This window comes from Capricornis sumatraensis, chromosome X (genome assembly GCF_032405125.1).
Source record: "Capricornis sumatraensis isolate serow.1 chromosome X, serow.2, whole genome shotgun sequence".
NCBI lineage: Eukaryota > Metazoa > Chordata > Mammalia > Artiodactyla > Bovidae > Capricornis > Capricornis sumatraensis.
The window spans coordinates 17,846,431-17,873,725 of NC_091092.1; the positions used below are offsets into that span (position 1 = coordinate 17,846,431).

A 27,295-nucleotide genomic window follows, 5' to 3' on the forward strand; every position below is an offset into this window, starting at 1 on the left:
TGGTCCCCTGAAGGCCTGGCCACCAGGCCTCCGTCTCTGTGATGAGAACAGACTCTTTTATGTCAGGTTGCCATAAAGACTGGACCTTTTACATTTTTCCCTATTGGTGTCAAATAACAAAAAAATGTTCATCTTACTTATGGTCACAGAGTAGGAAAAATGGGATTTCTCGGTCCTTAATATTTAAGTATTCACTAGAGTTCATCCAGGCCCCCCTGAGGAGATAAATCTAGAAAGCAAGTTTGAGATTCCTGCTGTGGAGAATTTATAGTTTTCCCTCAGAATGGATCACTTGGGCTCTGGTATTAGGCTGCAAAGAGACATTTTTGGAGCAGCCCTCACTGGGATCCATGATTCAGGTTCATGCTTGGTGCATGAGAGGAGAACAGCAGGAAGCCTTAGGATAAGGATTGTTATCAGAATCCCCATTTCCCCCAGTGAGCGATAATTCTCCTAACTGAAGCTTGGGAGGACGGAGTCCCTTTGCCAAGTAAAAACCAACTCCTGTAATTGGAGAAAAGAAACTGCCCTTTTAAGAAGCTTCTAGAATTTCATCATTTAACTAAAATTTTTGGACTAGAGAACTATGACTTCAGGACAGTAAGTGAGGATTGAGCTGTTAATTGGTGAGTTTTATTGACTTGAAAACACATGGCTGACCTTGCTGACTTCTAGCAACTCTTTCCTTAAATAATTATTTTCTTTTATGTAGACTCAGTTTCTAGAAGTTTTACTCAATTCTAACTTCTTTATGGAGGTTTAGGGAGAAAAGAGAAGTGGTGTCATAAGGTAAAAGTTCTTTTCCACTTCAGAGTGAAGGCAGCCATGAAATGGTGTTTTTATTCTTTCCCAGAATCGGTGCCATCAACAACCACATCATAGACCCAAGTGCAGAGCCTTCTACTCACAACTCCTTATTTATCCTCCTGGGTGCCAACTGCCTCCAAGTTACCTGGGAGTCAGGCAAGGGAAAGAAGGGGAGAGTCTACACTAGCCTTGCCTCAGAATGAAGGCTGTAGTTCAGTATGTATGTGTGCGCATGCACATGTGTATGTGTACCTGTGTGTGTGTGAATATAGCAAGTTATTTAAACACAAGACATTCTAAATTTTAAAGAGAAGAATCTCATACTAATATTTTCTCTGTACTAAAGAACTCCTACTAAGCAATTCCCTTCTCTTTCTTTCACTGGAATAACTTTCTAGAGGTTTTGTTTACTCTTTAACCTGTAAAGAAATGTGATTCTCCCAGACACTAGAGCAGTGTTGTGGCGTCCTAGCCCTCTTCCTCCCACAGAGAATTCAAAATTCTTCTAGTCTCTTTGGAGGAGATGTTTAAGGGCTGACATACCACTCCAATAAAGGAGCAAGTTATGCTGTGCATGGCGTGAATAATTGACTGCATTTGAGTTTGGGGTTTTAGGACACTGTTGACCTAAGCAAAGTAAGCCTGCAGTCCAGCTGCAGCTTGAGTTTTCTTGCTTTACTCTATCCAATACTGTCTGTCTTGTCTAACAGTGGCCCTTTTCAGACCTTTCCAGGTACAACACTTTGACCAAATCTTCAAGCTCCGTTCGGCACACACGACTTGAACACATCTGGCTGATCTGGGCTTCTCCTTCAGTGAAGATCTTCCACTGGCCTAAAAGGCAAACACAAAGTGGCCCAGAGATGTGAGAGGCAGGCAGAGCCAACGAGGAGCAGAACATACACACCCAAGGCTTCCCTGAATGCTCACAGATCCGCCAGGGGAGCTCAAAGACAGGCGTCATGAACTTTCAGCAAAACAGACCTCTCCTGAAACACTTTCCTGGGGACAGATATGGAACATGGGTCACAGGGTCTTCGTTTCAACACACAGCATTTGTCAGAATCCCAAGAGTAAAATCTAAGTGTTATTCTTGGGATTTTTACAGTCTACTTAGGTAGCACTTAGGACTTGCTTCACCATCAGTTCGTTAGCTCTTAGGTGGCAGTAGGTCAAATAAGGCACTTTGGGGACTTGTACCTGGTGCATTCCTGGGGCTTGGCTTACTCTCTGAGGCCTGAATATTAGTTTGGGTTACTTGATTATTTATTGCTCGTTTCTTTATTCCTGCCACCCTTTGTCAAAAACTCTCCCCTCTCAGTTCCAGTGAAGTGGATGAACCTAGAGCTTGTTATACAAAGTGATGTAAGTCAGAAAGAGAAAAACAAATATCGTATATTAAAGTGTGTGTATATATATATATATATATATATATATATATATATATATATAATCTAGAAAGATGGTACTGATGAACCTATTTGCAAGGAAGGAATGGAGATGCAGACGGAACAGACTTGTGGACACAGTAACAGGAGAGAGTGGGACAAATGGAGAAAGTAGCATCGACATATATACACTATGATGTATAAAATACATAGCTGGTGAGAAGTCGCTGTATAACGCAGGGAGCCCATCCTGGTGCTCTGTGATGACCTAGCGGGGTGGGAGAGGGGGAAGGGAGGGAAGCTCAAGAGGGAGGAGACTTATGTATAATTATGGCTGATTTGCATTGTTGTATGGCAGAAACCATCACAACATTGTAAAGCAATTTTCCTCCAAGTAAAAAATATATTAAATTAAAATAAAAGCATTCTAGATATATTTAAATGTATACTAAATGCTAAGAATGAGAACATAAAAACTTGAAGGCTCTTCACAAAGAACTGGTAAAATAGTGCTTGCTTTGTCTATTGATATATTTTAGACTGAGTCAATCTTTTTTTAATTGACTTGTCATTAAACTTGATTAGTATATTAAAAAACAACAACAACAACTCTCCCCTCTGCTTTGTCTTATGCCCACATGCTGAGAGTTCCAGTATCACATCCACCAGGGGACCCCTCTCTGCTCTGAGTGAACACAACTGCATCCCTTCCGTTTCCTGTCATCTTTATTCCGGTCCCCTTCCAGTCCCTGTTTTCTCCCCCCTCCCCCAGAACTGTCCACATTTCCAATGTGTCCCTACCAACTTCTCTATTCTCCCTCCAGTCATGCTAACTGAGCAAGCAGTTTTGAGCGTGTACCCTGTGCTGAGCGCTGGAAACCACCAGATGTCTCTGAACCATCCCTTTTCTAACTTTCCTGGTCCCTCCATGGCATGATTTTCCTTCCCCTGCTATCATCCTGCTCTGGCAAATAGGCTTCCTAACAAAATGCCCACCTGCATACCCTCTTCAGTCTTCCTTTCATCCCCATAAGGTTGCCACTTGGAGAACCTCTTGTCCAAGATCAGCAAGCTCGTCTTAATCCAGAACTGACATTGAACCTCTTTTCTTTCTCTCACCAGAGGAGATCATGTCCCCCCTTCCTTACAGCCTCCCATCTTGCTGCTCCTCTCTCACTTGGATTCTTCACTTCTCTCTAGTCTCTTAGATTTTATGGGAAAGGGGAGATGGGTCATGCAAAAAAGCAGCTTCCATCGAAGCCCTGCAGTGCACCAGGATCTGACAGGCACATTATACACAGGGTCAGGCTTGCACTTCTCTGTCCCCAGGTGACTCTGCAGGATCATCTCATCACTCACTGCCTTCAGCTACACACAGAGGAACACATCATCTACCTCCATTATGCACCCCCAATGCTAACTGTGATGGGAAGAGTTTGCTTAAATCATCTTCCAAGTGCCCCAGTGCCTAGCACAATGCCTGGCTCACAGTATGAACAAAAATATGTTCTCTGAAATTAATCGGCAATTTCAAAAGTCACATTATTGATCGTGGGATCCTAGATTCTGCCTCCTTTATTCCCTACTCATAGGAGCTTCCAACTCCGTTTGAATTCTCCTACCGTCCAGTTAGTTGTCTACTCATCTCCTACAGAATAAACACTTGACCTTACCAATCTTATGTCCAGCTGCCTACTGGATAACTCTGCTCAGATGGACTTCAAACATGTTCCAAATAAAACTCATTTTTTTCTCCAATTCTCATTCTCCAGTTTCCTACTGGTGAATAGTATTACTCTTCACTCAATCTATAAAGTTGCTAATTTGGAGTCATTCTAAACTCATTTCTCTCTTTGCTCCTGATCTTGATGGTGTAACTTCCGCCCCTCACAGGGACACCTCCTCCTCTGTCTAACTGACTTAATACAGTCTAACAGCTTCCTACAGACGATCACCAGCTCTCTCACTAGAAACCCACTTTCCACCCCATATAGCAAGTACCACTTTCTAAAATCCAGATATGAATGCATCATTCACTTGCTTAAAAACCCCCACTGGAGTTCTCTTGTCTGGAGATCAATCACAACTTCTTAGTGTGGCATATATCACTTTGCCAACAAAGATCCATCTAGTCAAAGCTATGGTTTTTCCAGTAGTCATGTATGGATGTGAGAGTTGGACCATAAAGAAGGCTGAGCACCAAAGAATTAACGCGTTTGACCTGTGGTGCTGGAAAAGACTCTTGACAGTCCCTTGGACTCTAAGGAGATAAAACCAGTCAATCCTAAAGGAAATCAATCCTGAATATTTATTGAAAGGACTGATGCTGAAGCTGACGCTCCAATCCTGTGGCCACCTGCTGTGAAGAGCTGACTCATTGGAAAAGACCCTGATGCTGGGAAAGACTGAGGGCAGGAGAAGGGGGCAACAGAGGATGAGATGGTTGGGTGGCATCACTGACTCAGTGGGCATGAATCTAAGCAAGGAAAGACAGGGAAGCCTGGCGTCCTGCAGTCAATGGGCTCATGAAGAGTCAGATGTGACTGAGCGATGGAACAACTGGCTTCTTTAGAATATGGCTTCTCAAAGTCATACATGCTTAATAAATGCATCTGAGAGGCAAGAAACATCTTTCCAAGGCACCATCTTCATACACTTGATACACTGTGTATAAGTTTGCATCAACTACCCATGCTCCTTGCCTGCTATCTCAACTTCTCACTGGCTTCTTCCAGGCCCTCTACTTCCTGCCTCCAACTTGTCTCACCTTTTTGTGCAACCTATGTGGCCTTTGTGATTCTTTGTCACCCACACCCACATTTCTTGTTTGCTCCTGTCTGAGTCTTCTCTTACGATGTACCCTCTCCTTGGACTGATTTCCTGACCTGTTGCCCAATCACATCCTTCTCTTTCAAAACCCACCTCCTCCCCAACTAAGCCCACGTGGCTCTCATCTCATTGTTTTTCACAGATTTCCCTGAACACTTAGGTATTTAACTCTTCAGAAATATATTAATTCATAATGAACACACTTTCATGTTCTGTCTCACCCATTAGAATTCCCAGTGGATAGAAATTCTGTGCCTTTTATTCCTTTAGAAGTCCTCTCACCCCTCCCCCCACCTCGCTCCCTCCCTCGGTGCCTAGCAGGATCTAGTCCCAGGCTCCACCTAGCCTAGAAAACCTAGGGAGAGTTGCTAGCAGGCTTGAGTGCCTTTAAAGAAACATGACCACCCAGGGCAGTTCCAAGGAGTCAAACAGAACTTTGAGACAATCCAAGAATTGATATGCAGTCATCTTCTCTCTGTCTCTCTCAGCCCCACCAGTGAGGTCATAGCTTTCCAGATGTGAGATCTCCACATCTGGGTAGACCAGACCTCGGAACCTCTTAAGACTCTGGGTTTCATCACCCAGAGGAGAGAGAGAGAATAGTCTCTCTAAAATTGATGAGGAGCATTGCTCCTGTTCAGTGAGAACACAGCCGGTACTTCAGTTGGGGAGACAAGATGTGGAAAACAGATGTGTTTTCCAAGGAGGAGAGAAGACAGTTGTCACTTACTCAGCGTTGTCCTGGTCACCAGCTTGAAGTGATGGAGTTCCTCAAACATCCTTTTAGAGATCTTCTCAATATGGAAGTGCTGGAGGATGCCTGGGGCCAAGCAAAAAATCAGGCAGGTGGTCAGGTGCTGTCTGGAACCAGCAATGCTGTTTTCTGCTTGAGCTAAGCATATCATCTTATTATTGGGGCTTAGGAGTCTTGAGCTGGGCTGTGTAATGTGCTTAACCAGGAACTTGGTTGACTCGAGGGTTACAATTGACTGCTTTTGTTTTCTTGGCTCACTGACCTTCCCCCTGGTTCTCCAGAGGATGGAGATAAGGGAGACAGAGCTGCTGACCGTGGGACCCATTCCTGGGGAAAGCCACGGGGAATCAAGCATGGGCGCTGGTTGGAGTTTCTGTAGCCAAAGGCAGTATTAGACATTCTGCCCTTGCCCCCCATCTGAGTTGGCTATGTCCCTGCCAAGCCACTGGGCTGCTCCCCTGGCTCAGCAGTGAGAACTTGAAGTGGGCTTGGCACATGGGTCATTTGTGTAAATGGAGAAGCCATCCCACTTCCTAAACTCCCCAGAAAGCATATTTTCCTTTGGGAAACAATCATAGCTCCTTTTGCTTTCCCTTATAAAAATGGGCAGAGTAAAAATAACTGGGCTCCCAGTCTCAACCTTGCCCAAATAGCTTTCATCAGAATAACATGTGAACAATAGAAAACTGCCTTGCAGTTTAGGAGCAATGTTACCAGCCCACTTAAATAAACCTCCAGAGGTCTACAGGGAGCAGTGGACATGGAACCTGGGTTTTCCTCTGTCCAGCATGCATAGATCTTTGGTGACCCAGTGTTGTGTACAACAGGCTCTTTAGAGGTGATAGTAACCAGTTGAAAAGCATCCACACCCCTCTGTGGGGCAATGCCAGTAGGGAAGCCAACAGAACAGTGCTTAGTCCTGGTGACTAAGGAGCTAAGGAGTTAAGAGATGGCAAACCAACATGCCTAGGTCAAAAGCAAAAATAAACAGTGCTGAGCCTTATATGTGTGTTCTAGCATATTTTTAAAGGGGTACAGAGAAGTTCCTGTTCTTTTGAGAAAGAAAGGAGACAAAAAAAGGCCCACAAATACTAGTGCAGTTGTTCCTCAAAAGATGGGTCCAAGTACTGCCTATAGCAGCATCATCCGACTATTTGTTAGAAACACAAGTGTTTAGATACTCCCCTTGGCTGACTGCACTCAAATATCTTGGATGGGGCAAGGTAGCTGTGTCTCACCCTAGTACCTTGCGTGATGCCAAAACTTACTTGAGTTTGAGCACCCTTGAGCCTTAGGTGGGATCCAGTTGCAAAAGGATGTGCACTGTTTCCAAATTGAAATGTCACCTCTACACTTGGATTCCTTGAAAACTTGACCAGACTAGATCAGCTTAGTCTTTTAGCTATGGGATGATTTGAATAGATGTAGGTTCACAATGAACAGAATGTAGCTTGCTTGGGTAGTTAATGGGAGTAATCAGCAAAGGAATGGGACCTCATGCCTGGGATTGTCCCTCCAGTGAGACTATAATTTTCTTGAGGCAAGAGGTCTCAGTATGATTCGAGACTCTGCTTGGCACTGAATGAATGCATTTTCATGTTTGTTGAGCTTCATCTTGGAAACAACAGTAGATTACATTTGGGAAGTTTACAATCCCGGCTGTACACCAGAATCACCTGTGGAGCTTTCTGAACAAACCCTTAAGCCCAAGCCCCACTCCTGGACAATTAGTCAGACTCTCTGTGGGTAGGATCAGGCATTTGGTATATAAAAACCTTCCCAGATGAGTCTGATGTGCAGCCAGGGTTAAGAACCACTCCTCCAGCCTTGGTTGTGTGAGAAAGACAACAGACCCTATGGTCAATACTTACTTTTTAGCCCAGGTCACAGTTAAAGGGCACAATAGCAACTGCGTGAGTCATGTGTTCATTTCTAAGCAAATGGGAAATCTTCTGACTGAAACAGGGGAACAGGCTGAAGAAAAACGATGACTCTTCCCCTCCTTCCCTGTGTCCCCCTTACAAAAAAATAATAATAATAACAAGAGATTAATGTCGTCTGGCTCACCTTTTCGAATGGTCCAAACATGGACCTCTACCTGAGGCGGTCTCTCTGTCTCCAGTGCTATTTTTCTGGTGGTCTCCCCATCCTCCATGAACACAGACTCATATACGGGCATTGTTTCTTCTCCACAAAAGTAGCCTTTGCTGTCAAAGCTTTGCCCTGGAAGTTCTTCTGGAATCAGGAAGTGAGTAGAGATTTGTCATGGTTTTCCAAAAGTCAAAGCAAACCTCTGCATTTATGTAGTCTCAGCATTCACAGCGCTGCACAAGCATCAAAAGTGGACAATCTACAAGGACATTCCTACAGAGATAGAAATTCCACCAACATTTCACTGCCAGATCACAAAAGAGCACATGACCTTTAAGTCCACGTGATGACAGAACACTGGCCCCAAACCCACAATGGATCCACCATCACTTGAAAAGTGGAGCTTCACGAAGAGGAAGAATGTGACCAGATACAAAGGTGCTGGGCACTTAAGGGAACAGAGGATTTTCCATGCTGGGTCAGGATCATGGTTGGCCTAGCTCAGTGTTGCCAACAGAGACCCAAGGAATGGGCTGATGGAAGGCCTCACTTAACGTCCCTAACGTCGTTTAGGTAGACTTAGAAAACATTTATGACACTCATTTATGTGCATATACTTGCCCAAAGGATCTATCCAAATTGGGCTGACATTTCTGAACGCTCTTTGATTTGTTTTCAAGGGGAATGCTAATACCAGATCAACACCAGTGCCAAAACCTAGATGTCAGATTAGTCATATGTACACTGTGCCAATCGAATGGTTGGAAGACACAAAAAAGTTGGTCAAATCCCTCAACTATGGATCATTTAAAGTATACACTAAATTGTTGGATTTCCACTTCCAGGCATAGGGATACCAGCCCCCTTACTCCTCCTGCTCTATGCTCCTCTTTCCTCAGCCCCCTACCAAAAGTTGCCCTTGCTTGGTTATCAGTGAGTTAAGTTCTTACTGGCCTCGTAATGAACACCCTCTTCAGCTGTGTATTTAAAGCGTAATGCTCAAATCAGAACAACAAAGAAAAGCCGAGGACACCCTGACAGATTTTGAATATGTGCAGAAGCCATCTGTAAGAATATCTGATGAAAGCATTGGGTGTTGAGTGCTTTGGACCCATGACTTTAATTAGGGGGATTCACTCTTACCCAGTCACACGCATCTGGACTAGAGTTTGTATTCAAATTGCTATTGCATGTCTCCTGCTGACCTGATTACCTCTCCCATTCCCACCACCGTTAGGCACTAGAAGGACAAAATCCTAGTCTTCTCTGGGTGATTTCAGGTTGTATTACACAATTTGCAGATTATCCTAGAGTCAAGTTTACTTTCCCTTTTGTCTTTCTTTTCAGTAATTTAATTACTTGGTGGGCTGGTCTTTTTTGGTGAAATGCTAGGTAATTAAGGGATGTGTGCTAGCACTTTCCAAATGAGTGGAGGGGGAAAGAGGTCACGGAGTATACAGGAACCTCTGTGTATTAATTACCAGCTTTAGAATGAGAGTCTGGTTCATGTGTTAAATCCTGCTCGCCAGCTATAGCTATAACTGCCATAAGAAATCCATGAAGGGACTGCAAGTACCTATGATATGCTAAAAATTTCTCCCAGTGTCCTAAAAAGTCAGCCTGTCCCACAACCCCTCTCCTCCAAGAGCTTAATTTTCTCACTACAAGGGATCGACAAACAACAAAATCCATTAGTGACTCATCCAGGCTGGCAAGTGAAAATATTAAGAGTAAATAAACAGAGTGTGTCTTTTGAGCTACCTCCTCGGCAACCTCTTCATTCCACACCCTTCACTTCCAGGTGCTTTCTGATCACTGCGTGTTCACCTACTTTCATTTCCTTCCAGGGAAGCATGACATGCCTGAAGTCATTTCTGGCCATTACCACTTTCCAAGAGAAACGTTCATGTCCTGAGCTCTCCAGAACTAGGAAACTGAGAAACCATTCCTTACGGAAGTGGGGATGACTGACACAGGAGACGTATCAGTATTATCCCAGCCCGAGAAACAAGCTTGAAGTCTTAACCTTTTCCTGCTGTAACCCAAAAGGAATGTGTCATTATGGGAATTCTGGGTATTGGGGTAGTACGGTGGGGTTGAGAGTGAGTTGGGGAAACTTCAGGCAGTAGAAGTCCAACACAACTCCAAAGATGGCCACTGATATATAAAGCAAGGCCAGCCTCCACCAGAACAAAGACAAGAGAGAGGTGAAACTCACATCCTACATTTTGGCCTTGCTTTGTTACTGGAGGGCCCTGCAATAGCTTGTTCTAAGAAAATTTTTGACTGAATCATTTGCAAATTTTCTCTCTTTTCTGTTCTCAGCATGAATAACTGAATTTACTCTTCTTTCTTCTGTCAATCTCTTCCCTGCTCACTCCTTTATTCCTTTTCTTCTGTGTTCTGTGTCATTGTCTAAGAGGCTGAGGATGTCATGACTTCACTTTTTCACCCCTTCACATCATTCAGGACTCTCCTCAACATCATTCTTCATAGAAGCTGACCCTTACCAGTCTTTTGAAAATGCTCCACCCTGCCTGTCCCATTCACCTGATCTCTCTGTGTTTTTTTTTTTCTTCCCAGTACTCAGCACCACAGAAAATTACCTTATTGTTCTGTGTTCATTGTCTTTCTTCTCCTGCCAGGATGTAAGGAGCATTGCTGGCAAGTAGCCTGCATCTGTCTGCTTTATCTCCCTATTCTCAGTGCCTGGAACCATGTCTTGCACACAGTAGGCACAGAATATGTGTTTCCAGATTGCATGCTGCATGAACAAGTGCATGCCCCCTGAGGCTCTGAAGTCACCTCCGTGGCTAGTGACTCTTGGAGGGAAACATGACTATCAGAGGAAACTTACAATTCACAGACACCTGTGTGTGGCCTACTGAGGGCAGGTGACTGAATGGGACAAGACATTCTCTCCTCCATGTTGCCCAGTAAGTCTGCCATCTCTACATGTCTGAGCAGTGCAGGAAAGTGGGAAAAGCCACTCTTCCAGAGAAACAGGTTTAGTCAATGAGACTCTTTAAGATATTGCCAATTGGGATTCTGAGAGCAGTTTTAAAAAATAAAAGCCTCTATTTCTTTTTCTAGTTATAAAAGTCATACACATTTACGGCTGAAAATTTAGAAAATGCAGATAAACAAAAAGAAGAAAATAAGAATTGCCCATCATCCAGTAACCCTAAGATGGCCACTGTTACATTCTGCCATATGTCCTTCCAGTTTTCGTTTTTTTTTGGTCTAAGCATATTATCAGTGCTATTCATAAACACAAGTAGTGGGATCATAACCACATATTCTTTTGTAGCTTGTTCTTTGTACTTAATAGATGTACTGCAAGCATATTTCTGTGCCATTAAATCTTGTTCTATGGTGATTTTTAATGGCTGTATAATACACCACAGTGCAGATGTACCGCAATTTATTTAACCATTTCCATACTGGTGGACTTTCAGGTTGTCTCTAACATTTCACTATGGTAAACAGCACTGCAGTAAAAATCCTTGTTTGTATATATCTGTATGTCTCTGATCACTTTCTTTGGATTTCTAGTAGCACTGCTTAGCCAAAGAGTGTAAGGTGGGACACATGTACACCCATGGCTGATTCATGTTGATGTATGGCAAAAACCACCACAATATTGTAATTAGCCTCCAATTAAAATAAATAATTTTTTTAGAAAAAGATAAGCATAAAGATTTGAATAAATGCCACTAGTCTGAAAGGCAGCACTTGTTCTGTGTCCTTCCCTCTTATTTGAATCACCTACACCCATCCAATCCTAACCATACAAAGAAATGGGATTTGGTTTGAAGGTGTGAGATTCAAATTGGAATATTATATAGCAGGAGGGTTTAACTTACCTGCATAGTCTAGGTAAATATTAATTTGTGTCTGAAATTATCTTGTTCTATTACTTTTACGATTCTAGGTGTTAGACCCTTGACAGGAGAGAACACCGTATTGGTGGACCTACTTCTAAGTGACACTAAAAGGCTTGGCGGTTCCAGTGAGATTGCAAACTTGGAAGTTATAAGGTCATCGTGGCTGGGTGGCCGCCATGTTCATATCCACAGAATGTGCTCTCTCCCTGTCCCTACTAAGTATCTCTCATCATCAACCTTAATGCTCCAATCCTCCACTTCATATCAGATAGCTCCTGGCCTTCCTACCCACATGTTGCCCCGTTTACTTTGGAAGATGAAGGTTGTTACATTAAGAAAGATTTTGTTTGTGCTATAAATCAGTGCTTCTCAAACTTTAATGTGCATTGGAATCACCTGGGAAACCTTGTTAAAATGCAGTTGGTCTGGGGTGGGACTTGAGAATCTGCCTTTCTAACTAGCTCCCAGGCACTGCTGGTCCAGAAACCATACTTTGATTAGCAAGACTATAAACCAACCTGAGCCTCCAGCAGTGGTTCCCAAAGTTGTCTGCAAATTACAGACAAGAAGGCCTGGGGGTCTTCTAAAATTCCAAACCTCAGGCTACACCTCAAATGACTTAAATCATAATAGCTGGGGATGAGACATAGGTATTTTTAGAAGCTCTCTCGGGGATTCCAATGTGCAGAGAAGTTTGGGAACCATTGGCCTACATGAAGATACTCAAAATACATATATACATTGACTAAGTTCGTGTTTGCCTGCTACTCATGAGGAATTGTCTAAATTGAATAAATGATTTAACTTTGCCTACATTTTAAAACATTTGTTCTTTTTTTTTGAATCTATGTTTACAATAATGCTTTGCAGGTAAACATAAGAAATGATAAATTCATGTGCCTGGAAGTGACTAATTCATTCAGTCTTAGAAGGTTAGAGCTGGAAAAGCCATAAGATATCTGTTCTAACTCTCTCATTTTATAGAGAAAAAAACTGAGGCTCAGAGAGGTGAAGTGACTCATTATAGGTCACATAGGAAAGCAGTGGCAGAGCCAGGGCCAGAATGCTTGATTACCAATCCAGTACTCTGTAAACCCCAATACTATGGACTGTGTTTTTCTCTAGCTCATGTGTCAAAACCACCATTTAACTAATCGATTGCCTTTACTAAAACAAACAAACAAACACTTCACATCTTCTACTGGCCTGGAAAAAACAATGGGCTGGAAGCGACCTGGGTTCCAAGCCTTGGTTTTATTATCTATTTCTGTGACTCTGGGCAAGTCACTTCACTTTATACACCTTAATTTTCTTTTCTTTAATAGGGAAATGATAATATCATAGGATTTTAGTATTGGAAGGAAGCTTGGATATCAACTGATCCGGCACATTTCCAAAGTCACACAGCAGCTTAGGACTGGAACCCACTCTCCTTCCACTGTACCTCACCCATTTCTAGTCCTGTCTGCAAGAGAAAATGGAGGTAATTGTGCTTTGACAAGTTAAATGGTGATATTAACGAAGGAGGCTATTGTCCTTCCTAATAATCACAACAACCTAACTTCTCTAGGATTTAGAAAAGCAAGGTTTAAGTTCAGTCCTTATGGCTACATGGGTTCAGAGGTGTGGTAGACACAAGCAAATCCCTAGCCAATTTCTGGTAAGTCAGTGTCTTCCAAGCAACCACCTTATCAGCCCTTCAAAAGGGGAGCGGATGTAGCTCCTTATTAGCTATTGGTAGAACTATTACGGTTACAATTACATGGCAGGTTTCTGATGCTCAAAGAACATTGAGGATGACTATGTGAGGAATCTTGGTCAACCAAAGGCAGGGCTTCCAACCAACGCACCTTTTGCCTTTTTACCTGGACACACCTTGCAGCACTTTCCGTCTATTTTTTGAGGATACTTGCAGGGGTATCGATTGGGGCAGTGGATTTTCTTGCACTCTTGCTTGGTGACATTACAAGTGCACAGCACACACTCCACAATGCCAAATGCCCGGAGGTTTGGGTGCCAGGACTCGCCATGGGAATAGGTCTTTCCATTGGAAACACACACTGGAAGAGAACGCAGGACTGGAAATTAAAGGCTAGCGAGCTGAAATGGGCCCCTGTACTCAGAGCCCAAGCCCTGAACCCCTTAAGACATCAAGCATCCTTCATTCTTGTCGTGGCCATAGAGATAGGTTCACTGAGCGGCTTCTGTAACCAAAAAGAGCGTGGGCCTTGTTCCACTGTCAGCAATTATTCCAGATCTTCAACAGGCCTCTGGATGCCCACAAGGGCCTGACACACAGTAGGCCATCAATAAATATCTTCTAAATGGAGGAATGAATGGATGTATGAAAGCAGAGTTCTGTGTGTCCTGGGTGTCTGATAAGGAACCTCGGCTAGAATGATGCATTCAGACCTGCAGTTCCATAGAGGATTGGGATGGCCCAGGTGGATGTGCTTCTAGGCATGAAAATCTCCCAGGAAGGTTTGTTGCCCAGGGGGGCTAGAAGCAAACACTACTGCTTTTCTCAAAGTGCTGAGTTTTTCCAGATCCTGAAGCAAATCCCTTCAGGTCAAATGCTATGAGAATCTGATCTAGTAACACAGGTGGGTATGGAGATTAATAGTGCTAGCTTACTCTCTGACATGGGAAAGAAAGTGCTGAGACAAGATTGAGAGGAAAAGGACCCACCCCTCCTGGGTAAATGGTGGAAGGTAAGCCTTTTTTGCCTCTAATCTTCTGGTAATATCCCATCTCTTCATAGCGGCTGTAGAGATTTGGCTACAGTGAATCACTGCCTGCCCTCCAGCTACCCTTTGGTGGTCTTACATTTATTGACTGGAAGAGAAGTCACCAGCTTCCAGGGTTTTTTTTTGGTGGGGGGGGGTGGAGCTTGCAAGAACAAGCATTTGGGCTGCAGGCCGTAGGGCCTATGAAGGGAAAGGGTCAGAGGAATAACCTTCAGTGCAAACCAACCAAAACATATCTGACTCCTAAGGTAAGGCACAGAGCTAGGCTCTGGTGTAAGACCTGCCCATGCTGCAAACAGGGAGGTCTGAGAATGAGTTCTCTCCTTTTGGAAAGTGCTGAGACATTCTGGAGTTTTCCAGCCATGACAGGGACTGGGTGTGTTTCTCATTATTCCCATCATCTCATCATACCCGGGGAGACCTGTAGGCACTGAAATCAACAACATCTCTAGGGTGGGTCCTATCACTTAAGGAGGGGCAAGGGTGGGAGAAGGAGCCCCGCTTGGGGCGTTTCTAGGAACTGAATGATTTGGCTGCAAGACAATGGCCTCAGAAGGATGACTCACTGGGCTATTTCTTTCTCTTCAAGTCCACTGGGTCACATTAGGAAATACGGACGATGTTGGCTGCCTTTTCTTATCCTCTGTAAGAGCTGCTCTAGTACTAGGCACTCTAACAGGTCAATCTATGTAAAGATCTCAAAGACCCTAAACCAGAGAGGAACCAAATTACAGAAAGATAAAGTGAGGATGGAATCACAGGACAAGATGGACCAGATGTGTTGTTCTCTCTCTTGTCCATCCCTCTTCTCTCTCCTCGCCAGACAGTGGCATTTCCTTCTGGACAATGTGATCACGTGGGTGCAGATTCTGCTTCAGGAAAACTTAGGCTGGACTCAAGAATGATGGGGTCTTATTGTTTCTCCTCTTGGGGTCTAGCAAGGGACAGAGGAGATGTATCTCAGAGGAGTATGCTGTCAGCAGGAGGGATAGAAGCACGGCAGGCAGGACCCACAGTGATGGAGAGCCAGGTTACCTCTCCCCTAAACATCTGGACTAGGGGAATCATCCAGACTAGGTGAGAGCCTACACTTTGAAGGGTGATACAGTGAGATCGATTCTCTAGGGTAAAATGCAGCCTTCTCCTCACCAACAAATTCTCAAGATGATTTTGAGTCATCCAACTGGGGTGTTGGGAGTTGGAGGTGAGCACAAGTGACTCTCCAGTGAACTATAACAGAAAAAGGTCAGGAGAGAATGGCTGAGTCCAAATTAATGGGGGTAGCGAATAAATGTAAACCAGCTGGGGCTTTTGTAGGACACGGAGAAATGAAGGGATGAGCCTCTGCCCTGAAAATGAAGAGGTCTGTGGAAATTATGGGATTTAGGATTTTTCAAAGTCCATTTCCCCTCCTGTTTTTTAAGACTTTGAAATTCTTTCAGAGCAAATGGAATCTATTCAAGGCAATTTAAGATTGAAAATCAAACTGCATCTTTACCTAAACTCCTCCTTTAGTAAATTCATATCAGAATGCCTTGGAATTTCAAAATAATAAATTTCAAATCAAACCCAGATCAATAGTAAATATTTCCAATTCTGCTAATACATCACCATTTTTTATTAAGAGTTTTATTTTGAATGTTCTTCTTTTAAGCCTCTTAGTTTCAAAAGCAATTAATTTTTTAAAATCTGTAATCTGAAATTTACATCTAACTAGTAACAGATGTGATCAACTAGCTTTGGCCTGACTAGCTTTGTTGAGATTTATAGTAGGAGTTCTTTTAACGGATTGTTTTTCACCCATGTTATTCAATCATTCGGTTTAATAATTTATTACTTTTAACCCATTCAGAGAACTGCCTTTGATTTGTTTTTCTTTTAAAGGAAACAAAACATGTTTGTGGTTTCATAATAAGGAACCAGCTGAGCTTGTGCTCTGATGAGCTGGTTGACAGGATGCCTAGAAAAGTAAGAAGCAGTCAATTATTTGATTGAATTTCTCCCCCCACCCCACTACTTGTGGGGTAGGGAGGTGTGGTGCAGGGTCTCGGTGGAGAACTATGTGCAGGAGGGAATGGGGCCATGGATTCGTGTGGGTACCTGCTGTAGTCAGCTGGTTTTCTGAGTGGGCTACACGGTGGTACTAACCTAATCAGTCTGCCTGTGGCTCAGCCAGGAGGTTTCTGGATTTCTCACTGGATTACTCATTTCTAAGCATAATCTCCTCGTATGAATTAGAATCCCTGTGTATGGAGCCTGGAATAAGTACCTTCAATGAGAGTCCCAGGAGAAGCTGGGGCAACGAGGGGTAAGAATTGCTATTTCTAAGGTTCGGATGAGAAATTTAGAAGTGTTCAGAGCTGAGTACCTTTGAAGATCGGGTGTCCGGCTGGAAAACAAACCACCTTTCATCTTGTTAAAGCCCCAGTGAACCTTCCCAAATGACTTTCAACCTCCAGGGGCAAGGGATAAAATGCTTGATGGTGCATTAGATTCACTGCTTTCTCACCTTTTGTCCTTCAGTAAGGACATATATGCCTGAAATATAAACTATGGCCTTTGGACTGACAGTCCCCTGGAGCTGCTTGTCCACGCTGGCATGGTAGACTGGATGGTAAGTGATCCATGTGGGAATGTCTGATATGCACGGGATAAAGGGTCCTTTCCCAGCTCCAGCCCTCCAGAGGCTGGGGCTGCTGAGGCCCCAACTGGGTGTGGTACCACAGAAGCCTGTCCCTTACCTTGTCCATGCTTGTGTTTGTTATTGATGACGATCTGCACGATGGTCCCTGAGGCTTGCTGCGAATCCATGAGTGCTCCCCGGTGACTTCTGGCCCCGGGAAAGCGGGGCAGACCTCCAGCCTGTCGGCTCGGTGGAGGATCATAGTGTGAGCGGTGATAAGAATGCCTCTGTGAAATGACAAAAGGACAAACTCAGCCCCGTCCGATTCTGCGCATGAGGAGACTAAGACGGATCTAGCTACCTTAGAGGCTGTGTGACGAGTTTTGGTGATGAGCTCTAATCTTAACTCCATGTCCACCCAAATCCAATAGAGACATTGGGGCGTGTAGGACCAATAGCACAGGTAGCATGCTGAGATGTCTCTCTCCTGGTAGGAGACCAGACTAGATTCACAGACTAGCCTCGAGGGAGAAATAATCCCCCAGGGTAAAGTATCTTTCCTGTTCCCAAGAATCTCACCTTTGGGTTTAGGAAGTTAGATTGTTGCCTGCAATACAAGGCAGAGTGTGAGAGAGGCCAAAGGAGAAGGATAAAATGCTGTGCAAATTAAGACCAAGACAGAGAGCTTGTAGTCGGGGAGAGTTTGCAACCTGGGCCATGAAGGGTAAGTAGACTTTTTACAGGCAGACTTGGTGAGGAATATTTCAGGCAGAGATTTCCAAGTTGAGAAGGTGTAGCAGAGAACACAGAATCCATAAAAGGGAACAGTTGGAGGATAACATTCCAAAAGTGGGTTAGAGCCAGATCATGGAGGACTTGAAATGACAGGCTAAGGGGCGAGAACTTTATTTGGTAGGCAATAGAAGTGAGAGTGTAGAAGTCTTTCAGGGATTTCTTTTTTTTTTAAGTATGGGGGAAAAAAAAAGCTGTGTTTCAAAACACTGAGTCCTGATAATGTGTAGGGTGAACTGGATAGGAAGAAGAGGCAGGAGACAAGTCTCATCTGGATAAGAGGTACTGACATGCACGCAGATGCAGGCAATGAGGTTAAGTCACACAGCAGGGCACAGATACCCCAGACATTTTGTGGACAGAAGCACTGATTGTGTAGGATGACACTAGAATGTCAGCTCCAGAGGCGAAGACTGCTGTATCCACCGCTGTATCTCCAGTGCCTGAAAATAGTCTCCATCCTCTAGAAGGCGCTCATCAAAGCCTTGTTGAATGGATCAAGGAAAGCCACAGTCCCTCATGAAAGCTTAGAGTCTTGTAAGTACAGATGACTCCATCACTGCTCTTTCAGCAAGTGTTCAAGACACATGATAAGTCCATATTCTGCTATGCAACCCTCATCCAGGAGATGAAGTAGAATAGGGGTAGAAGAGAATGGAGTGGACAGAGGCTACAACCTTAAGGCTTAAAACCAAATAATAGTGTGTTTTAGGGCTAACTGTCAGGGGTAAGAGAAGGGGGATCCCCTGAAAGAACCAGGCAATTGAAAAGGAAGATCCTTATATTCAATGACAGAAATAGCAGGGAACATTGAGATGGTAGTTATGGGGTCCCCTGACCCCACCATCCCATAAAACATTTATTATAGTTATGCTCTATAGATACACATGTAGAAAATTTAGCTTTGGGAATTATTATTACTCTCCTGGTTAGGGGGTGGGAAGGCCTTGGTGGGAGAAGGAGAGAGTGAATAGGAGCTGGAGTAAGAGAAAGAAAACATTAATTCTATATCTAAGAAAAGCCCACGCTGGTACATTGCTATAAAAACTCACACAATAAGAATTTACATCAATTTATTATCATGCACACAGACAGTATTCTCAGTGCGAATATTTTTCATTCCCACAATGGCTCATATGTCTTTTTCTGCCACAATCAACTCACATTCCACAAAGGCCATTACAGACTGTTCTGTCCTTTCTAGAGTTTGGTAAAGTTTTGCCAAAGGAATACAGTTGCCAAAGAGAGGACAGTTTGGCTGGTGGGTGTCCTACAGATGCCGAAAGGAGGAGGTTCGATGGAGCTAGAATTTGGGAGAGAAGATTGCTGACCCAGGATAAGCTGCAAGTACAAGGAGTTCTCTGATTCATGCGGGCAAACACAAAATGAAAAGCTCGGTACCAGGGACTCAGAGCCTGGACATATGATAAGGGTAGAAAAATGATTCATGACACACACACAAAAAAACCTCAGGGGTTTTGATCAGAGGCCAGCCCAGCCCTCTCCAAACCTCATTTCACTTAAGACTTGTTTTACAGACAGAGAAACTGAGGCCAAGAAGAAGGGGGACTTAATTTGGGGTGACAGTGAAGGCCGAGTTTTGGGAGATGGCAGAAGAGTGGGAGAGCAGGGCAGGAGAGAGGAAGGCTAACAGGAGGGGGACATGAGAGAGATCATATCTGGTTAAGCTCAGGAGTCCACAAATATTTGCTTAAAAGCTGCTGCAAAGAAAAATTCTCTCCTATACAGAAGTCTGCTACAGCATTCACAACCACACACGCCACTGGTCTCCACCTTGGCTGCACAGAGAATCACCTGGGGAGCCGTAAAAATACTGATCCCACCCCCAGGGATTGTGATTGAATTGGTCTGGGGTAAGGCCTGGGCAACGAGATTTTTAGACACTCCTCAGGGAACCATAATGTGAAGCCCAGGTTGAGAATCACTGACAGAAAGGATCTTCTGTTTTGGCCCCAGGGTAGGGGTGGTGATGTGTGATTTTGATTTAGGAGTAATGGCTCTTTAAGAGTGTTCCCTTGAACAAAGGAAAGAGGCTTACCAGAGGCCTGTCTGACCTCAGAACTTACCAGGAAGGAGAAAGAGGCATTAACACCTTGGAGTTATAAGTGAAATTGGAGCTTATCTTTAAAACCAGCCTTGAATAATAGGCTGCTTGAGGAAGCAGGTCAAAACCAGTTAGGTAGAAACGATCACATAGCAAGGCTTTGTTTTCTTCTGCTCAATATTTTGGTATTATTTGATTTACTGACTTGCAGGACTGACAAATATCTCAGGCTTCTGAGCTGGCTGTTACACAGTTTTTCCGGGTGTTGGAAAAATACCCTGCCATGGTAGAAGCTACCCGGGAATTTCTTCTTGGCTTGTTCCAGTGTCTAAGATATATGGGCTTTTTTTGGCAGAGATAGGAAAACATGAAAGTGTAGAAATGGCCTGGGAAATGCCTTCCTGTTTCTGTGTCTGTGCTACAGTTTTGCAAGCGCACTCACTGTGTGTGCTAAAGAATCCGCCTGCAGGTTCAATCCCTGGGTCGGGAAGATCCCCTGGAGGAGGACACAGCAACCCACTCCAGTATTTTTTGCCTAGAGAATCCCATGGACAGAGGAGCCTAGCAAGCTCCAGTCCATGGGGTTGCAGAGAATTGGGTACAACTGAAGCAACTTTGTATGAAAATGCAGGAAATGGCAACCCACTCTTGGGGTATTCTTGCCTGGGAAATTCTATGGAGAGAGGAGCCTGGCAGGCTACAGTCCATGGAACCACAAAGAATCAGACACGACTGAGGGTGCATGCCCATGCACCACTGGGGAAACTGTTTTTACAAAGGAGTCATCACTGAATCGCAGGTTCTCCTACTTGTGCATTTTGTAAAACTTGGTAAACTGAGGGTTTTCAGCCCACTTGGCAAAATAAACCAATCAGCTCTGTTTCTGTTGACCCAAGGTTGTGATGGTTCCCTGGGAATAGGAACAGTCTACTAAAGAGCACCGTCTACTGAATCAGAAATGTGTTGTTGGGACTTCCCTGACAGTCCAGTGGTTAGGACTCCAAGCTTCCAATGCAAGGGGCACGGGTTCCATGCCTTGTCAGAGAACTAAGATCCCACAAGCCACACAGTGCAATGCCAAAAAAAAAAAAAAAAAAAAAAAGAACCCAAAATCCACAAAGAAGGAAATGTGTTGTTATGGTTGCCCTTCTTTCCCTCCCATGGGCCTGCAAAAGGTATTCAGAAGGGATTCTCTTACCTTCTAATAAGTTTGAAGAATTTCTCTCTGATTTGGGAGAAACTCTTATGAATCAACATTAAGGAATGGTCCGCCCTCCATCTTTACAACATGCACACATACATTTCACTCCACCTTCCATGCCCATTTATTCAAGATATATTTATTGGGTGCCTACTATGTGCCAGGTACATACTTTTCTGTTACCACAGATGCTATTTATTATTTAAATCATATCCCACAGTATCTATCCCTTGTAGAACAAAGGAAAATATTTATTTATAATAAAGTGGAACCATCTGGACATTCTGGCCTACCAGGCCCAAATATTTGTTTCTAAAGATAGGTCTTGACCTCCTTTGAAAATTTATAACTCTTTCAAGGTCCTGCCTTATATATCTGACCTTTTTTGCTATGGGAAGTATCGGATTAAGTCCAGTCCTGTGACTAGCAGTTTAAGAAGAACAATGAAACGAGGCTGAAATACAACGATGGAGGCGGGGCTAGCCTGTGATGAAGTCAAGAAGAAATGAAAATTAATGGGATTACCAGCAAAACCACCAAGTGGGCCACAGTGCTTAGTGTTGGGGGCTAAGGCACCCAGCTTAAGGTGACTGAGACCTAAATTTGGCTTAGAATGGCATCTGGTTGGCAGTGACTAACTTAGCCACTCTCAATTTCATACCATGATAAAAAAAAAAATTGGGGCTGAGAAAAAAGTGAAGTTCACAACACAGAACAGGGAGACTGATATCCTCTCCTATCAGGATCTGGAAGGAATCTCACTTAGTATAAAGCTGGTATTATCTCTGGATGGAGAAAATTCTTCCTTGGGGTCTATAGGAAACTGCAAGCTGAAAAGCCCACTCTCTTGCAGGAGTGCTGTTTTTTCGAAACATCCAGAGTATTCTCCACTCCACCCACAAATCCTTCTCCACTCATTCGGAAACAGGAGTGTCTTGAAAAGAATATGATTAGGCAATAAAATAAATGCAAATCCTTTAATCTCACTGCTGAGGGCGTTGGCAAGCTGGGGACATGAAGTCAGAAGTGGCACATGTGGTGGCCTTAGCCACACTGAGATGTTGTGTTGGTACTCATTATTTTATTAGGTCCTGGATCAACACCTTCTCTGTACCCTCACGATTCTTGGGCCTGACCTGTAATTCCTTACCTTATATACAATGTCTGTTGAGAACTAATTCCTAAAGTTTTCAAAATCATTTAAATTTATTACAAAACTAATTCATGCTCATTGAAATATATCAAATAATACAGAAGATACAACACAAAGGTGGCGCTAGTGTTAAAGAACCCACTTGCCAATGAAGGAGACCTAAGAGGCACTGGTTCGATCCCTGCATTGGGAAGAGCCCCTGGAGGAGGGCATGGCAACCCACTCCAGTATCCTTGCCTCAAGAATCCCAAGGACAGAGAAGCCTGGTGGGCTATAGTCCATGGAATCTCAAAGAGTTGGACACAACTGAAATGACTGAGCATAGAGCACGCACGCACCTTTCCTCCTGCCCACTTGCACCCCTTTGAGAATATCACTCTTAACCCCTTGGTATATGATCTTCTAGATTTTTTAGTATGCATTTACATATATGCACTGACAATTTTTACAGAAGTAAATGACAGTATACATTGTATCCTGAATGTTGTTTGTTTTCAGACTATATCTTGGCACTCCCTCCACTTTACTGCATTTTGATGTTCAGTACCACATTCTTTTTAACAAATGTATGATGTTCCATGCTGCTGCTGCTAAGTCGCTTCAGTCATGTCCGACTCTGTGCGACCCCATAGATGGCAGCCCACCAGGCTCCCCCATCCCTGGGATTCTCCAGGCAAGAACACTGGAGTGGGTTGCCATTTCCTTCTGCAATGCAGGAAAGTGAAAAGTGAAAGTGAAGTTGCTCAGTCGTGTCCAACTCTTAGCGACCCCATGGACTGCAGCCCACCAGGCTTCTCGGTCCATGGGATTTTCCAGGCAAGAACACTGGAGTGGGGCGCCATCGCCTTCTCCGTGATGTCCCATAGGCTGGGTTTATTTAACCAAGCCTCTAGAGATAGCCTGTAGGTTGTCTCCTTTTGTCTTGCTTTTATGAAAATAATTCTACATTGACTGCTCTGTTTACTTCTATTGTGGGCTTCCCAGGTAGCGCTAGCAGTAAAGAATCCGCCTGCCAATGCAGAAGACACAGGAGATGTGGGTTTGATCCCTGGGTCAGGAAGATCCCCTGGAGGAGGAAATCGCAAGCCACTCCAGTATTCTTGCCTGGGAAATCTCATGAACAGAGGAGCCTGGTGGGCTACAGTCCATGGGGCCGCAAAGAGTCAGACACGATTGAAGTGACTGAGCACACATACCTCTATTGTACAAGGGTATGATGAATGCCCATTTATGTGCAATGAATGCCTTGGTTCATTTTGTACTTTTTGTACATTTTTTATTAAATTAAAGATTCTTTAAATTCTATAATGCTTTACCATTTTCAAAAGTTGCACACTCATGATTTCATACAATCCCATGTGGACTCTCTATATATAAAGCCCCAAAATATGATAGATCATTCGAACTGGACCATCTCCTTTTCTGATTTTCAGAGAACTGGAGTGTCACTGTACTTAAACATATATTTATTGGAGGGTTTCTTTCTTGTTAATTATTTCAAAATAAAAAGGAATAAGAGATGATACGACTATACATAGAGATGACCACTCCTAAGAGTTATTCTGAGATTAGCACCAAGAGGGGAAAAGAGAAGATGCTGCAGGTAGAGAAAGGGAATCTGGCTGCTACCCTTCCTCTCTTCCAGCTGTATGACTGAGAGCCTACAACTTAGGGAAGGGTTTATGTGAACATGTCCAAGGTACCTATGCCCAAAGGATGGGCTGACCTAGCTTGCAATCCCACAGAAGGTCCTCACTGTTGAGCTAGGGGTAGTGATTTGCCTTCCTTATAGAAGACAAATATTTGGCAAGTCATCCCAAAAGGATGACTTCTAATTTAGATGAAGAGTGCCTAAAGGCTGGGCTATGATTTTTTTGTATTCATGTCCTGGCCTCGGTTACCAATTACATAACACACTTAAATGGTTCCAGGTTGGTGATGATGGCATTCAAATTTCCGAGGACAGGGATGAAAAATGGTGTTAGAGATAGGTCCTGGAGGGAGGGCAGTCTGGCCTGATGCTGTGAAGTCTTGAATTATTTGAGCTATTCACACTTACTGCTTCTCTGTTGGCAGGTTGCCTGAAGATATCACCATCAGAATGTTCCCATGACAATTCTCCATCCCCTGTTTATTAAAAAGAAATAAAGAATCATATATACATAGAAGGGAAAAATATCATCCTTGTGACCCAGTAACCCTTTTGGTTCTATGATCCCAAAGTTCTTTAGACATTGTAGCCATTATGGCTGTTCTTTGAACAGCAACGCTGAAAGACTTCTGCCAGGGTGTGCCTCATTTTTCAAGACAACTTCAAAGAAAGTTGCCACTTTCTAAAATAGACCATCCAGCAATATTACACAGAATTTGGAAAATGAAAGGGAAAATCATCACTTTCCACTGTAATATAGCCATCATTGTCACTTCTGCTTATTTTATTCCAAAGACAGTTAAGTATTTTACAGGTCATATTCAACTTGTGTTTAAACTATCCTTAAAGAATGAGAGTTTTGTGAATTTGGTCTGTCATGATTTGTTAAATTCACCATTATGTCTCTAAGAAGGTATAACTTGATCCGAAAGTTAACGTAAAACTTGCTGTGGTCAGAGTGTTTACACAACCCATATCTTCTATTTTTGCCTGAGACACCTTTCTCTGAGTCTCCACGACCCAAGTTTTGAACAGTGAACCCTTATCATTTTAGTTCCTTCTAGACTAATTGCTTTTAGGATAAAGATTCTACTTTCAGCCTTGAGAAAGACAAATGCACAACAGATATTGATATTCCTCAGCTAATTAAATATAAAAAAATAAGAGAATAATCTCCAAAAATATTGCCTTGTGTTATCTACGTCCAAATAAGCAGATGGGAAGAGCTTAGAGATATTTGCATCACTCTAAATGAGTACTATTTGTGTGTGTGTGTGTGTGTGAGAGAGAGAGAGAGAGAGAGTACCTGGTTGAAAATAAACCCAATATCTATTCAATCATATATCTCATGGGATAACAAGGAATACAAAAATATATAAACATTAAGAATTTTCTATTCTAATTAATCTCCCAAACTTTCAAAACCTAACTCTAATGAGTAACATGTTACTGGTTCAAGTATTTTACTGGTTTAGGGCTGGAAAAAGACCTCAAAATTCATTTGATACCAATATTATCATTGAGCAGTAACATAAAACAAAGCATGGCTTTAACCCTCCATGATTTAAAGATCATCTCTTGGAAAAAAATTATGAATGTTGAAGACCTAACTGTGATTTCTAGGTTTATCTTCCTAAAACACTACTTTGACTATATAATGGTATTGTTTTCTGATCAAAAAAATATCCTCAGTAGGTTCCCATGTAAGACTCTCTATAATCAGCCCCCACCTCATCTTTACTGAGCATCTACCTCCTATCCAATTATCTTAGCTACTCTACAATGAAATCTCTTTGACCTCCTTACTCTTCAGTGAACCTGTGGCTCCCATTCTTGCTTCCATGGTTCTGCTCATATTATTCTTCTGAAATTACCTTCCCATCTCCCACACCTCAGAACTCCTGTATGACTATGAAAAACCTTCAGTTTTTCCTCTTCTACAAAGCCTTCTTCCAATACTCTTACATATTTCTTACTGCCTAAAGGACTTAGGTCCTTATAATCAAAACTGAGGTTTTTCTAGTAGTTATGTACAGATGTGAGAGTTGGACAATAAAGAAGGCTGAGTGCCAAAGAATTGGTATTTTTGAATTGTGATGCTGGAGAATCCTCTTGAGAGTCCCTTGGACTGCAAGGAGATCCAAATCAGTAAATCCTAAAGGAGGTCAGTCCTGAATATTCATTGGAAGGACTGATGCTGAAGCTGAAGCTCCAGTACTTTGGCCACCTGATGTGAAGTGCCGACTAATTGGAAAAGACCTTGATCCTGGGAAAGATTGAAGGCAAAAGGAGTAGAGGCACAGGATGAGATGGTTAGATAGCATTACCAACTTGAACTTGAACTTGAGCAAACTCCAGGAGATGATGGAGGACAGGGGGTTGCAAAGAGTCAAACATGACTTAGCGACTGCACAATAAAGGACTTAGCATCCTGTAGCCTTAGAGATGTATAGGACTTCATCTATTTTGAAATTTTGTCCAATAGTTCCATTTAACAAGTGGAGAAACCAAGGCTCAGAGAGGGCAAGGAGCCATTCACTCACATAATCAGTTGACGAGAGCTAACACCCCGAATTCCAGATTTCCCTGCTCCCAAATAAGTGTATTCATTCTATAAGGACCTGTCCTGTTTATTATTCATGGATGTATCACCATGATCTATAACAGTACCTGATACATAACAGTCACTCAATAAATACTCATCAAATGATGGAATTAGGAGATCTTCTCTGACCACCTATTTAAAATTTCAAATACGCTCTGATACTTCTTACCACCATCTTTGATTTTCCATTCTAAGACTCAAGAGTATCTTGTGGTATATGTATTTTATTTCTTGTCGCTTTCTCCCACTAAAATTCTCCTATGAGAACAAGGGTTTTTGTCTATCATGTTCCCTGATGTAACCAACCCCAGCACCTAGACCAGGGCTGGGCATGTAGTTATACTTACTCAATTTCTGAATGAATGAATACTAAAACACTTTACAATATTTTCTGCTATTAAATGTTTCCTGAGCCTACCTCGTTTCCCTAAAGAGAATGCAAATCCTTAGAGACCATGTCTTAGACTTCCCTCTGTGTTGCCTACATCACTGGTTCTCAAAGTGTGGTCTCCAGATCAGCAACATCAGTATAAATTTGGAACTTGTTAGAAATGCAAAATTTTGGATCCCACCCCATACCTAGTAAGTCAGAAGCTCTGGGGTGGGGGTCAGTGATCTGGTACACATCAGATGCTCAGTTTATGCACTGAATTGAACTTCAAACATACAGAATTAAGTGCTTAGCCAATAGCATACTTATCT

At 43.0% G+C, this 27,295-nt stretch overlaps 1 protein-coding gene across 2 annotated transcripts in view; it reads right to left on the reverse strand.

Annotated features, from left to right (window-relative positions):
* Positions 1-17: 17 nt before the first annotated feature.
* Positions 18-27,295, reverse strand: part of CHRDL1 (chordin like 1) — a 129,985-nt gene continuing 102,707 nt past the window's right edge. For both annotated transcript variants that reach the window (XM_068962159.1, XM_068962160.1), the window contains exons 7-12: positions 24,397-24,464; positions 17,245-17,413; positions 13,607-13,816; positions 7,846-8,013; positions 5,755-5,844; positions 18-1,641 (exon numbers count right to left, since the gene is read on the reverse strand). In XM_068962159.1, coding sequence (XP_068818260.1) covers positions 1,511-1,641; positions 5,755-5,844; positions 7,846-8,013; positions 13,607-13,816; positions 17,245-17,413; positions 24,397-24,464 — 836 coding nt within the window. In that variant the 3' untranslated portion in view covers positions 18-1,510. The remainder of the gene's footprint in view (positions 1,642-5,754; positions 5,845-7,845; positions 8,014-13,606; positions 13,817-17,244; positions 17,414-24,396; positions 24,465-27,295) is intronic.